The 15,310-nt window shown below is 42.6% G+C and overlaps 1 protein-coding gene across 2 annotated transcripts in view; it reads right to left on the bottom strand.

The window, feature by feature from the left end:
* The window catches only part of POU2AF2 (POU class 2 homeobox associating factor 2), a 36,681-nt gene extending 21,610 nt beyond the window's left edge, over positions 1-15,071 (bottom strand). The window contains exons 1-2 of one of the 2 annotated variants that reach the window (XM_047879419.1): positions 14,996-15,071; positions 5,279-5,388 (exon numbers count right to left, since the gene is read on the bottom strand). In XM_047879419.1, coding sequence (XP_047735375.1) covers positions 5,279-5,388; positions 14,996-15,005 — 120 coding nt within the window. In that variant the 5' untranslated portion in view covers positions 15,006-15,071. The remainder of the gene's footprint in view (positions 1-5,278; positions 5,389-14,995) is intronic. The other variant, XM_047879420.1, reaches the window with a different exon arrangement.
* Between the last annotated feature and the right edge of the window lie 239 nt (positions 15,072-15,310).

Here is a 15,310-nt window from a genome sequence, read left to right as displayed (position 1 = left end):
TAGTTATGATGTGGAAAGCAAACATTCGAGGTTGATGTGAAAGAATCATGACAAGTGGAAACAGTTAACTTTTGGTTTGTATATGTATAATACATAGAATTCAAAATATAATCCAAATCCATTTCCCACTTGGGATTTATCTCCTTAACATTTTCTTTAGTTCAGGCCTTCCAAAACACCTCAGAAGTCTTCATGTATTTTCCCTCACATTTACGTAGAATATTAATTTAAAATAACTTTCATATCTATTTCCTTGTTGGTCCTCACTATAGCATATTTTGAGGAGTGAGCAAGAGAGTGATTAGGATGTCCATAAACCAATAAAACAGACTGAACAGCAGACCCTGATCCCAGGCTGTTCATAATCTCTTCCAAACTGCCTTGTAAGTCCCCATTCTGCGGCACAATTTTTACTGCAAACTGATCTCTGTTTCCTACTTAGTAAGTTGAAATTTTCCCCCTCATGCCAGCTGTTATGTACTCAAGGCTTTTAAATGAATCTTTATGATAGCTTAAGAAAAACTTGATTAGAAAGCTCAATAGCCTGCAAATTGTTCATTGGATTTCAAAGCAAAATGAAAAATTGTCGCTATGAGCCTCACTGCGTCTTCTTGTTAAATCCTTTTTTTCCTGTACTATAAATAACTGAGAGTTAACTAAATTTTGTGATGTTATTAAAATTTTTCAATGATTTGCTTTTATGAAACTCAAGTGAAATAGTGTAATTGAAAAAACATGCAAAAAAAACCTACATCAAAAGTCTCATTATTTATATTTTTTGGTACTAGATGTGGGTGAATGGCTCACAGTTTAAATATTCTGCTAGAAAATGTAGGAGTGTGGTAAAGGATGACCCAGAAAGATTTGAGAAAGAAAGAGAAAAACCATTATTTAAAAACAGATGTCCACAGTAATAGTGTGAAACCACAGGATCATGGCTAAGATGTATAGAAATGGTTTTAGGTCCAGTCTTTGGTGAAAATCTCTTTGGTGAAAGGGATTTCTTTCTCTTTGATTCCTACTGCAAAGATGTGAAAAACATTAGAACATTTCACGGTATCAAAAACAGATGTTCTGGAAGGAAATTGCGGTAACGATGGACTAACACAGCCTGTGTAAACTTATCAAAGTGTTGTCGCAAAGAAAAGAACACCAATTTGGGCATCAGATGGATACTTCCTAAGGGATACTTATCCAGAGGGAAGTAGCTTTCATCATATATGTGCATTAGCTTCCTAGGTCTGCGGTAACAAATGACCATAACCTGGGTGGCTTAAAGAGTCAGAAATGTCTATCAGTTCTGGAGGTCAGAAGCCCAAATCAACGTGTTGCTAGGTCTGTGCTCCCTGTAGGACCCTAGGGGAGAATCCATTCTTTGCCTCTTCCAGCTTTTGGTGGCCACCCACATTCCTTGGCTTATGGCTGCATGACTCCAGCCTCTGCCTCCTGACCCCACTGCCTCTTGCTCTTTCGTGTGTCTTCTCCTCTGTGCGTGTGTCTCTCTCAAACCCTCTCTTAGAAGGATGCATGGGATTGCATTCAGAGTGATGCAAGACAAAATCTACTTGGATAATCTGAGTAAGTGCCTCCTCTTAAGATCCTTAACTTAATCACATGTTTTGCCACATAAGGTAACATTCATAAGTTCCAGCGTTTTGATGTGGGATCATTGGGAGGGTCCACTTTTTGGCCAGCACACTCTATGGTAAAACCGCATGGTAGGGTCTCCAACCTCCTCAAGTTAGCCTCTGATTGGTTATTACCCATGCTGTCAGTAGCCAAGTTTGAACATGGTCTTGTTAGGATGGCTTCCCTAACCAAACATATTCAAGATATTCAACCCAGAGCTGCCTAGTGTATTGGCGTGAAAAAGAGAAGGTAGGCTCAGAATCATCCATCCAGTTAGAACCCCAAGTGTCCACCAGCAATGTGATTCTCCATGATTCCGGCTGAACAGGTTAGCATTTGCAATGAGGACAGTAATAGGACCTCTAAGGAATACGGTGTCTTTCTTGAGATACGCAGATATTCTAGAATAGTGGTTGACAGATGAACGGTAAAATCAATTCATGGAGGTAACTTAAGCCCAAATAACCATATTTTGGGAATATAGACATTTAATTACCCCAATTTAAGAGGTCATTGGAGTAGAGGATACGAGTAATACACTAGTGTTGAGACCCAGGTAAAAATATATGCAAACCTGTAGACAAGGCTAAGTTCATGCAGCCTATGCATTTGGTGCCTGAGAGTAAGTACCAGAATTAGGGCGGGTTTGCACCTTTCCTGTCCTAGAAATTCTTTCTCGATGATATATTTTCCTATATTTTGATTTTCCTTGTCTGAATATGCTATGGTCTGAATGTTTGTGTCTTTCCAAAATCCATATGTTGAAATCCTAATGTCCAGTGTGATGGTATTAACAAGTGGGAGGTGAGTAGGTCATGAGTGTGGAGCCCTCACGAATGGGATCAGAAGCCTTATAAAAGAGCCCCCAGAGAGTTCCTTAGACCCTTCCTTTACATGAGGGCATAATCAGAAGTCAGCAGTCTGCAACCCCGAAGAGGGTCCTACCATAATCTAGCCATGCTGGCACCAAAAACTTGGGACTCCCAGCCTCCAGAAGTCTGAGAGATAAAATCTAGCTGTTGATAAGCCACCCAGGCTGTGGTGTTTGTTACAATAGCCCAACTGGACTAAGACAACATGAATCAGGGACTGTTCTACCTCAGATCCCAGTGATCTGTCCCTTTTAAATGTTGAATCAGGAGCCAGAAGACCTGCCATTTGCTAACTATGAAGCCTGAGAACAATCACTTCCCATCTCTTCTTCTCTTCACTGTTTCCATCTGTTCAATGGGAAACCATGTAAATATCAATCTCACAGAGTTCATGTGTCTGTCTGATGAGACGACATATGAAGAGGTGCCCTGTAAACTGGATTGTAGTCTTCCTAGCATGTGGCTATGCTCCTGGTCTTTCGTCTTTAGTCTGATGCTTGGTTATAGGGTCTTATATACATATTTTAAATAAATTGTATTTATTTTGAGAGAGAGCACACCTGAGTGGGGGTGGGGCGAGGGGCAGAGAAAGAGGAGAGAGAGAATCCCAAGTAGGCTCCATGCTGTCAGCACAGAGCACGACGGGGCTGGAACTCACGAACCGAGACATCATGACCTGAGGTGAAATCAAGAGTCAGACGCTTAATAGACTGAGCCACCCAGGTGCCCCTAGTCTTATATTTTTTAAATGGATACACAGATTTTCTTCTCTACCAGGGTTTTTGGTGTTTAATGACATAGACCATGTATTATGTGTTTCTTGTATCCACTTTCACTATAACACTTTCAGTGTCACAGGGCCAACAGCAATAGCTCAACAAATTGTAATCTGGGTGGAGATAAGAACCTTGGCTGTGTGAGCGAACCCCTGCTCTGTACTCTATGGTAAAGTTCTCAACCTCTGGCGAGCAAAGGAATCGGCCAAGGGGCAGGTTGAAAAATGACCATTCCTTGGCTCCCGTCCAATATCTCTACGTTTATATACATGGGACGGGACAAGGAATCTGCAGTTTAAAATGAAATCAAACAATATGTTTACTATGAATTGTGTTTATATTGTTATAGCACTGAGAGAGTAAAAACATCTAAAATTAAAGAAAACATACTATTTGATAGTCACAGATCTCGAGCAAAAATTGTTAGGTAGTTTTAAAAAGAAGAATATATTTATATATACCATTTGGAAATACTACGATTTCTTGGTTTTTTTTTTTTCTTCTTCTGTAATTCTGTCTGGGATAGTGCCTTATCTTTGTATGTATGTCTTGATGATGATGATGATGCCAAGGAGTGAGTTATAGCCTCATGCACACTGGGCAGATACAGTATCTGTTCCTTGACTATGTTTTAACATCACTGTGATTCCTGTCTTCCCAATGCCTAGAACGCCCATTAGGTTTCACAATTCTGACTGTAGCTGTGGCCAAGCCATCCACATTACTTCCACAAAGCTGTGGTTCATTAGAAGAGACTCTGAATTCTCTCACTCTCTCTCTCTTCCTTTCTTGATATGAAATTGGCATGGATATTTGTAACACACACCCCAGATGACTCTAAGCAGCCACTAAGAAACACTGTACTAGGAATAGACAAGGAGCCGATGATTTTGATTTTCTTTTCGTCAGGTAAGCTCCGTTTGTTGCACCAGAAGGGAGGATGTGGTTTAAAATAAAAGAAGACAGAAGATGTGCAGTGAAAGCTCTTGGATGGGAGGAAATAGGATCTGGAGTTGGTTCATTTGAAACATGTCCCAGAAATTTGATCCCCGAGCAGTGTTGGATGCAGTGCCCATATCCTGAGCAGCCACAATGGAAGAACCGGTACCCATTGTGTACCAGCCCCTGTGCTGGGCGCTGTACGTCGTTACCACACTTGCTCTCATGTCCTGCATCCAGCAACGCACGACAGATGCCTGACATTCATGTTGTTACATTTTGCCAATAGACTAAGTGATTATAAACCCATCTTGCTAGCTAATTGCTATTTCCACTCTAGGAGCATTTTTGGAGATCTGGGTGCAACTACTTAAACATTTTAAGTGCAGGGTAGAGCTATTTATGAAGACACGGATGGCAGATAGAGAGGTTTCAGACTTAAGACATCTCCAACTCGGATATTTCCATCTGATTTTGCTATAGGGAGGGTTTTTCTAAGTTGTCTCCATCAGATTTAGAATAACGTGTCGATGAAGATTAGCATTGTCCCCACCAGCTAAGCCTTCATTAATTCACGATTGGGAGAAATGAAAAAGTCAGGACATATCATCCATTCTTTGCCATGAGCTGAGACAGCCAGCCAGTAAGTTTACAGAGCTCTCCAGGTTTTTGCCCATGGGTTGACATTTGTACCCCAATATATATTTTTTAACTTTTATTTATTTTTGAGATACAGAGAAAGACAGAGCAGGAGCAGGAGAGGGGCAGAGAGAGAGGGAGCCATAGAATCTGAAGCAGGCCCCAGGCACTGAGCTGCCAGCACAGAACCCGACGTGGGGATTGAACCCACGAACCGTGAGATCATGACCCGAGCTGAAGTTAGATGCTTAACCGAATGAGGTACCAAATAATGTTAATAATGGTAATTATATAGTGTGTACTAAGTAAATGAGGGCTTTGCCATTGAGAATATGAGACTCAAGAGGAAAGAGCGGAGATAACTAGCTTTCAAAGAGGACTGAGGCCCCCAAAGACTTCAGAATGAATTAAATCGAGACTTACATTAAATCTTGAGTTACTTGTCTGCCTGGATCGTTTTTCCGCCAGCAAGTCTTTGACCGTGTGCTTCACTCTCACACCTTGATACACGCGTTTGCTGTAGTCTCCTGTGACTTAAGCAAATGGAATAGTAACAATCAAATGTGGATAGAGTAATAGGTTAACCTCCCCAGGGACGCATTCAAGGCCTGACAATTGTGACACTGTTTGCTCACTGCAATGATAGACTTCTTGAATTTGCAGTGGCTCCAAAAGAGGACGTTTAGTCTTCCTTCCTTGATAGAAACTCATCCAAGTTCTGTGTAGGCAGAAAAAGCTTCCCCCTATTCCATCTTCTACGCAACAGCTCCTCAAAGTGCCCTCTTTTTTGTACTCTGACTTGTCAAGATTTATTCCTGGAAGGCTTATAATTTATGCTTTAATCACAAGACAGGAATCAGATGCAACTTATTACCTGATGCAAAAGTTAGATTTGCATGCTTCAGTTTATGGAGTGACAGTATTCTTGCCGTATTGTATTTCTACCTGATGTGGGTGAGCAGGTCACCTGGACTGTTTTCAGATTGGGTTCCTGAGAAGAAAATCATGTGTTCCTGTTTACTGTACTAAATTAAGCAGTTTTTATTTTTGAAAATACAGTCTTTCGACACGGGGAGTTGCTGCTTTGAAACTAGGTCAAGGATAAGGGAAGAGTCGTTCATTCATTCAACAGATATTTATTAAGAACTTACTACAAGCACCCACTGAACATATTACAGTGCTCAGTAATTTACCTGCATTATTTCACTTGAGCCATTTTAAAAAGGAAGGACCTGAAGTCTGGGGCTCAGTTATCTGCCAAGGTCTCATAGCTGCTAATAAGCCATAAGAGCTGGGATCCAGACGTGGGTCAGATTCTAACCCTAACAACAGGAAAAATTAGTTGTTTTTTACCATGAAGAAATTACAGAGAGATAACAGACTATAGAGAAAAATGTGTCCCCAAGGTTCTGAAATTGACAACTCTGTTTCTGGGGATAGTGAGTTCCTTGTTAGCCAGGACGGTCAAGCAACGGTAGAAGAACCTTTTGTTTAGTCAATTGGAGAAAGCATTCAAGCAATACATCGTAGTTAAACTGCAGGAATTATAAGATATTTTGTAAGTCTGAAATCACTGTTCTATTGTAGGTTGGATAGTTTCAATTCATTTTAATCGAGCTGTTGCTGGTGTATTAGCAATGCCACCTGGATTCGGTATCAGTGCACTAGGCAGGATGTACCCATGTGTACGCACATGTATACACATATCACCAAAAATATTCTCTCATCTGCTTAAACTGGTAGATAGTCTAGGATATATTTGACTTATGAGTCAAATACCATCACAAGGAGAATAAAAGGAAGGAAGAAAGGAAAAAATAACACAATCCAAACCAAAAGCAGAGTGACCCATGGGATGGAAGAGGTTGCTGGCCCAAAAAGCAGTGCCTACGTGATCACATGTTACTCTAGTCACTGCAGCGGGACAATCGTAACCTCTCAGGCCCATTTTCTTTGTCTGTAAAATCTCTCTGCAGCGTTTTATAAGACAGGCATATGAAAATATGCCAAACTATTAAGTGTTATACAAAATGCCTATACAAAATTAAGAGGAAAAAAAAATCTAGGTTCCAAGGCAATGTATCATTTAGTTTAAATGAAGCCACCACACAAATGATTTCAGCAAAATAAAGTTATTTGAATGGTCCTTTCGGTATAATTTTAACAGGGTCTAATTTTGGCCTATATATCTTTTACTTAAAGAGGCTTGAAGTACTTTCAAATCAGCCTCCAATTTAAAACTTGATGACTTTACGTTTGTTCCGAAGGAAACTAAGCTCTGATTCTAGAGTGTATGCTTCGCTTTTGGAAAAGCCTAAGGCTACATTTACTCATCAATGATGCATTGAAGTATTTCCTGTGTGTCAGGTGTCCCGTCAGAGCTGGGGATGCAAAAGAATTTGCTATCTAGTGGGAGGAGAGAGGAGCTTAAAAAATAATTGTAATGCAAATGTGCTAAGGGCAACAGCAGAGTCACGCCTAGGATATTCAGAAAAACACAGATGTGTCAATTCCTTATGAGGGCGGGGAGGGACTGGGAGGGCAGGGGACAGACAGCACAGGCTGGAGGGATGCTGCGTAGTGATAGGAAGGTGGGCAAGAGTATTGCAGACATTGAGGACCACAGGGGCAAAATCCTGGAGGCAGGAACGGAGCAAGGTGTGTGAGGGAGTGAGGGAGGGAGGCCAGAAGAGAAAAGAAACAGCCTCAGTCATGAAGCTTCTGGTGGGCAAAGGAGTTTGGACTTCATCCTGTCGGCAAAGAATCAATGGAGGCTTTCAAGCGAGGGGCCAATACGGTCAGATTTGCATTTTAGATAGGCTTTTCGGTCAGCTGTGTGGAGGGCAGATTTAAGAAGCACAAAGCCACAGGGAGATCAGTCACGAGGTTCTAGAAGAATTCAGGCAAGAGATAATGGGGTCTGAGTAGTAGGTAGGAGGGCAAGGAGCAGACACTTGAAAATTATTTCGGTGTGGGAGAGAAAGAAGAGGGAAGATTCGAGGGTGATTCTCGAGTTTTCCCCAGGGATTGATCTGGATACATAAGTCCTGGAGCCATCTTGACACTGGTGGTAAAGAAATCAGGAAAGAGGATGGAATTGCTGGTGGGAGGGGGGAGTGCTTGAAAGGTAGAGTCACGTGACGGCACACAAAGAAACGACACCGTCCCGCACACCAGCATAAGCAGACCAGGCTGCTCCCATGGCCTGAGAGGATCAATATCTTGGAAACTCCTATCATCCTCATTCCTGACATACTGGTTGGGGAGCTCTGGACTAAATGGTTCCAGACAGAAGCCTGGGAGCATCCACATGTGAAGTGTGGTCAGAGGAGGAAGAGAGACATGAAGAAGAATATGATTGAAGACATAGTTGGAGAGGAACCAGGAAAAGCCAGGGGAAGGAGGCATCACAGAATTCAGGGGAAGAGACTTCAGGAAAGAAGGAAAAAGTAGGAAGGGTGGCAGAACGGTCCAGAAAGATAAGGAAAGCAGGGCACTCACTGCTTTCAATTCAGTCAACCTTAGAAGAGAAACTCTGGAAGCCTAGCTAGAAGCCAGATAATAATGTCAAGGGCCAAGACAGGGATGGAGATTTCTTCTTGAAGCTTGAATGAGAAAGGGAAGGAGGAGCTGGATGATAATTGCAGAGAAGTACAGGGTCAGGGAGAGGTTTGCATATATATAAATATACAATATATACATGTATATATATGTATACATATACACTATATATATACAAGCAGAAGAGGGGCAGAGAGAGAGAGAGAGGGAGACCCAGAATCTGAAGCGGACTCCAGGCTCTGAGCTGTCAACATGGAGCCCAATGTGAGGCTTGAACTCACAAACCGTGAGATCGTGACCTGAGTTGAAGTCCGATGCGTAACCGACTGAACCACCCAGGCACCCTGCTTTCATTTTTATATCTACATATTTATGGGTGGCAGAGATTTGAGGATATTTGAGTAGGTCAGAGGGAGGGACTAAAGATTTAGGAAAAAGGGAGAAAATGAGGGAATGGGGTTGAAGAGGAAGCAAGAAATTGGGGGCAAGGGCATGAGTTGGCTCTCAACCCCCGAGACTAGGGTAAGGAAAGGCCAGAGAGGGGTGGCGGCCATGTGTGTGGTCAGTGGCTGAGACAGCTCTAGCGTGCAGGGGAGCAGCCTGGAGCAGGAGAGTGACTAGGGCACGAACAGTCAGAACAAGGCAGGGGGCAAAGCCAGACAGACAGGTCAAAGTGAGAATGCACCCCAGTGATCCTCAAAGTGTGACCCCCGGACCAGCAGCACCAGCATCGCTAGGAACTTGCTAGACGGGCAGATTCTCACGCCCTTACTCCAGATGTACTGAGTCAGAAACTTTAGGGCTGGGGCTCAGCAATTCATGTTTTAATAAGCCCCCCAGGTGATTTTGATGTTTTCTGAAGTTTGAGAATCACAGGTACACATAACAGTAAGGACTTTATAGTGCTCCTGTTCGGGTGGGGGCCAACCGTAGGTATTTGTGTATTCCTGGCGGGGCCGAAAGAGGAACGTCTGGTGATTACCAGTGGGAGTGGACACAGGTCTGAGAGAGAGCAGGGGGTGGGGCTGAAGGGGTCCAGCCTGGATCCCCTGTGGGTCTGCAGACAGAATTGGCTTCACTCTTCCCTGAAGGGCTTTTTAATTGGTGATTTCAATCTGACTCACCAATTTGTGCTTTATGTGTATGCCAAAAAGCCTAGAAGGAATACACCTATTTTAAATAAGCTTAACAAATAACCACACGGTAATTAATAGAGGGAGAAAGTTCGTGAGATGGCAAATAAACACATGAGAACTTCTGAAGGTTTGTCGTAAGCAGTCAGTCTTACACACCAGTTGGCACGGACTTAGTGCAAAGCAGGGGCGAAATGCCACAGGGGATGCAAAAGAAGTTTAGAACATGCAGCAGATGTCCTCAAAGAGATCTCAGTTTGGTGAGAGAGGTGAGGTGTTCACATGTGAAAGAGTAGGGGAGGGGCAGAACACACATTGGGTGGTCGGTGACAGTTTTGGGGGAAGGGACGTGATTCAGGTGGACGTGATTGCATGTGGATGAGTTAGGGGCAGGGAGAAAGGTCTCGCGGGCGTCAGGCACGGCATGAAGGAACACAGAGGTGGGCAGGAACAAGGCAGGTGCGGAAAGGGTAGGGAACTGGAGTAATGGGGGTTAATGCCATCTCCACATAGATGAATTTCAAATGGACATCATCCTTTTAGCCCAGACCCATCCGGCCCGGACTTTAGACTTGGATGTCCACATTCACACAGCTGTCTGCTGGACATCGGGAACCCCACGCATCCAAACCTGAACTCCATCCCTCACCCCTCCGCATTTGCTTTGTCTGGAGACCTCCTTTGTCTCAGCTGAGGGTTACTCCCTCCACACCGCTGGTTACTCACTCCCAAAGCTATCGGGATCCTCCTGGACTCACTCCCTCTTGTACTTCACAGGCTGTCCTCGAGGAACTCATGATGGTGCCGACTGTTCCCCGCCTGCACCGCTATTATCTTGCCATCTGTCGCGTAGATTACTGCAGGAGCCTTCAGCATCCCTCACCCCCAGTGTCCCAGTCTATTCTCAGCCCGGTAGCCAGAGGGATCCGTGAAAAAACAAAGCACAACGGTGTCACTTCTCTTCTCAACACCATACTGAAATGGCTCCCCGTTTCAATCAAAGCCAAAGTCCTTAGAATGGCCCCAGGTAACCTTGCTGCACGATACCTCTGATCTCACCTCCCAACACTCTCCCCTTGCTCACCGTACTCCCATCAGTCTCTGAAATGCACCAAGCACACCACTTCTGCCTTAGAACCTTGGCACTGGCTGTCCGCTCTCTCTGGATTATTCTTCCCCCCGTTATCCGCGTGGCTACACCCCTGTGTCCCCTTCACGTCTTGGCCCCAATGTCATCTTTTCAACGAGAACACATTTAGAGTTGCATCTTTCCCACGAAACACTCCTAACCTGCCCCACCCCACTTTATTTTTTCTTTCTATGGACCACTTGTCACTTTACGATGGCCTATATAATTTCTTTATGCGTTAGGTTTATTGCCTACTGCTGTCTGCTGTTTGCTAGAATGTAAGCTCCACGAAGGTGGGGATATTTGCTTGTTTTCTTACTCACTGAAACATCTCAGGGGCCAATGCCTGGATGGTGTCTGGCACATAGTAATTATTTTTAATTATTTCTTAATTATTTGTTGAAAGCATCCTGTTGTTTTGGAGTCGGGGAGGGGTGGTGGTGACATTAACGAACATGTTGAAGGTCTTGAAAAACAGACTGAAAAATTATACTTTATGTTGTAAGTGATGGAAACCACTAAGCCTTCTGAACAGGAGAATCTTGTGATTTTATCATTTGGGGAGAAGATTTGGAATACCGTTTTGGAAGATTAATCTGAAGATAGAGCCTATGATGGGTTTGAGGGCGAGGGACCACAGAGGATGGGAAAAGGTAAAATAGAGGCTAACCAGAGACAGTGGAAATGACAAGGAAAAGACAGATTTAAGAAAACTTTCAAAAGACAACACACACATGCACATACATACACACATGCATATGCACAATAAAAAAAGACCACCAGGATTAAGAAGAACAATCAGGAAGGCAGGGAAGAGAGTCAGTTTTTTTTTTGTTTTTTGTTTTAATTTTTTTTCAACGTTTTTATTTATTTTTGGGACAGAGAGAGACAGAGCATGAACGGGGGAGGGGCAGAGAGAGAGGGAGACACAGAATCGGAAACAGGCTCCAGGCTCTGAGCCATCAGCCCAGAGCCTGACGCGGGGCTCGAACTCACGGACCGCGAGATGGTGACCTGGCTGAAGTCAGACGCTTAACCGACTGCGCCACCCAGGCGCCCCGAGAGTCAGTTTTAATGGGGGAAATAAGAGTTCAGTTTTTGAACATGGTGACTTTGAGGTTGTGCTAGCATAATCAAATTCAAATACCCTATAGATAGGATGATGGCTTTGACCAGCACTTCTAAGAAACACCTTTAAAACTGTGGTAACCAAAACTACAAAAATAAAGGGCTCAAAGGAAGACTTTGTGGCAATAGGAGACTAGGTATCCAAGCACTGAGCCTCAGTGGCAGCTACAGTTCTGATGTCCAGGGGACCGCAGGGGACAGGGAAGGTGGAAGCAGGGAGGAGAGGTCAGAAATGAAGGCATATATTGGGGTGCCTGGGTGGCTCAGTCAGTTGAGCGTCCAACTTTAGCTCAGGTCATGATCTCGCTGTTGGTGAGTTCGAGCCCTGCATCAGGGTCTGTGCTGACAGCTCAGAGCCTGGAGCCTGCTTTGGGTTCTGGGTCTCCCTCTCTCTCTCTCTGCCCCTCCCTTGCTCACGCTCTGTCTCTCTCTCTCTCTCAAAAAAGAAATAAACATAAAAAAAAAATGAAGGTATGTAATGTACCAGAGTGTTAGCATCAAGGAAGTGAAAAAAAGATGGACTATAGAGAAAGGAATATCGTGTCCAGAATCTGGCACCTAGTACATGATCAATAAACACTTGTAGAGTAAATAAAATACCTTAGAGGAAAATGAAGGCACAGAAAGGCTATAAGGTTTGGAAAGATAAATATTCTGAGAATGTGGGAGACAGCATTTTCATGAGAGGGGCAATGAAACCCTGTCACTGGGGCTTCTGAGCCATCAGCACAGAGCCTGATGCGGGTTTCCAACTCATGTACTGCGAGATCATGAACTGAGCCAAAGTCAGACACTCAACTGACTGAACCACCCAGGGGCCCCTCATATAAGTTTTAATTAAGCAGTGGAACCTGGTACAATTTCTTTAAACTGTCACCTGGACTATTCTTGGTGTTTTGAGGATTCTGGAAAGTTCTCTAACCTTTCCTGCCCTCCCTCTTTACAGAGGAGTCAAAAATTCTATCAGTATTCCTTTTCCCAAACATTTTCCCCCATGTGCATTGTCTATTTAAAGAATCCACACCTGCATAAACCAGGAGATGCTTGAGAGTTTTTATTCAAATACCCCTAGATACAAACTTGCATTCAGATCAGTTGTCGAGAGAACAAAGACCCGTGTTTCCGGAGAGAAAGCACAAGCAAATATATTATGAAGAATCAACTTATCCTTTAGAATTTGGAAAAAAAGTTTTTTGTATTGCCATATTGTCATTATGTACATGCAGCAGATTGTCTGAGTCACGTCCTCTCCTTATTGCTGTCTATTCTGATAAAGAATTTGGCCCATAGTACACTTAATGGCACTGTTGCTTTAAAATTGTTTTTGAAAATTAAACATTTTCTCCATTAAAACAAAATAATATAAATTTTAAAATGTAAAATATAAATTATAAAATATATATAAATACATATAATATATAATATATAATATATATAAAGTTATATATATAAATATATAAAATATAAAACAAAATGCATATTAAATTTATATTACAAAAACACATTTATAGTGTTTATTTGAAGTAAACACCGTATTATTTTACTATTTTACTTATTTTACTATTTTTGATAACACCTGTCTGGAATACACTTCTTTGCTGTCCCTAAGCAGGTGCTTGTTATCTAAGGTAAGGGAACAGAGATCATTTGAAACAAACAAACAAACAGAGAATAAAATAGAAAACCATCCCATAACTTCAGGAAAGAGCAATTCATATTTTGGGTTCTATCATTTGGTGACAGAAAAATTCAGATAATAGATGATGGGCTGGCACATGCTCACTCAAGACAGATTAGAATAAAAATCCTGAATGATGGGGGTAATTGATGGACAACATCCATGCTTGTTCCATTTCTTGGCCTGCCAGCGAAGTACCAAGAATAAGGTCTGGGACAGTCCGGTGTCCCTACGGTGTGCGGCTCGGGGGCCCCTGACCACCGCCCTAGCCCAGCTCAGCCTGCCTCACTGAGGATCAGAGCCCCCTTGCCGAAGGGAGGCAGGCACCCACGTAGGAATAAAATGTGCTAGCTCTACACTCTCTAGGGGCTTGGTGTTTGTGATTCCACTCCAGATCTGTGGGGCTCCTGTCATGTCAGGGTTAATATGGGAAACCCCCAGAAGGATACAAGGAAAGGCAAGTTCAGCAATTAATAATGAAGTGTTCAAATATCAACTGCTAGGCAGAAAATAATATATACTATTTATGAAAGCTTCAACTGGAAAGAAAGACTAAAATTTTTAAGTGAGGCCAAATTAGTTAGCATGTTAGGATTTTGCACAAGTTCGGTTCGCTCACAGACCCCTCCCCATGACGACCCTTCTCCCACCCAAAGCCTCACGGCTGCATCCAAAACTTAACACTTGTGTCAATAACCCATTCCGTGCCGCAGCACACCGATGCACTTGTGTGATGGCTCTATCCGCTTATTTTTTGAGATCAGACTTTGAAGAGCTGAGGCATTTACAAAAAATACCAATTTTTCCTTCAAGGTACCTCACAAGGCATTTTTTGAAATACTCTGTCATTATTTGTTAACACTTAAAATTCTAATTTTTTAGTCTCAAATTTGTTCCTGGATGGGTGGGTTTTACTCCATGTTGCCACTCGCATTTGTGTCCTCAAGAGTGAACAAACTGGGAAAGATCTATATTCAGTTTGAACGCATGAGACAACACCTCGGGCTGTTCTCTATCACACGTATGTGGACAGCCCTCCATTCTTAGGCTAAGAACCTAAATCAAGATGCACGAGTAAAAGACCTTTCGAGTTCTCTATAAATCTGGATTCCTCTCCTGCACCTTCCTTAACTTTGAGAGCTTACTGAGAGTTGTTCCATTTAACACAACGTTTCGCTCGCCTGGAAAAGAGTGCTGTAATACCTAAGTCTTCGTTGTATAAAAATGATGTTCAGTAGAGCTGGTCTCCAAAACAGATAGCTACCTAAGCTCTAGGCAGCAAAAGTAAACCTAACAATTGGTAACCAAATGTGAAAGAATTATGAAATCGTTACCAAGAGTTCTAAATTGTTGGTCTCTAGTCGCGTTTTTATACTTTTATATGTTCTAGCCAGAATTTAGGGCTATTTCTTCTTGCCCTTTGCTCTGCATTATGAATTTGTGATGCCAAAAATAAACATTAGGATTATTAAAGTTTTTTTTTTAAATTTTAATAATTGAGAGTGACTCACCATTTTCCATTCTGGATGGTTCTGGTGAATCTCCTTCTTAACGGCAATGTAGGATATCTGGTGAATGTGTTCTCCTTGATAAGGGATCCTGGTCTCTGGAAAGGTCAGCCTGGTCCTGATGGGAAAGGCTTCTGTACCTGTCAGTGATGCTTCTGAAATGACTTGCTTTAGATTTGATTAAATGCAAATCCTTTGGTGTCTGTTTCTCTACAATTTGCATCCCCAATGTGGATTATATATAAGGTATTTTTTTCTTCCTCAAGATTTTTATTTAGTAACAATGAATTTCCACTAGGAACAAACTCTCTTAAAAGT

Source organism: Prionailurus viverrinus, chromosome D1 (assembly GCF_022837055.1).
Source record: "Prionailurus viverrinus isolate Anna chromosome D1, UM_Priviv_1.0, whole genome shotgun sequence".
Lineage (NCBI taxonomy): Eukaryota > Metazoa > Chordata > Mammalia > Carnivora > Felidae > Prionailurus > Prionailurus viverrinus.
The sequence above is the reverse complement of the archived record's forward strand: the minus strand, read 5'-3'. Positions and strand labels throughout refer to the sequence as shown.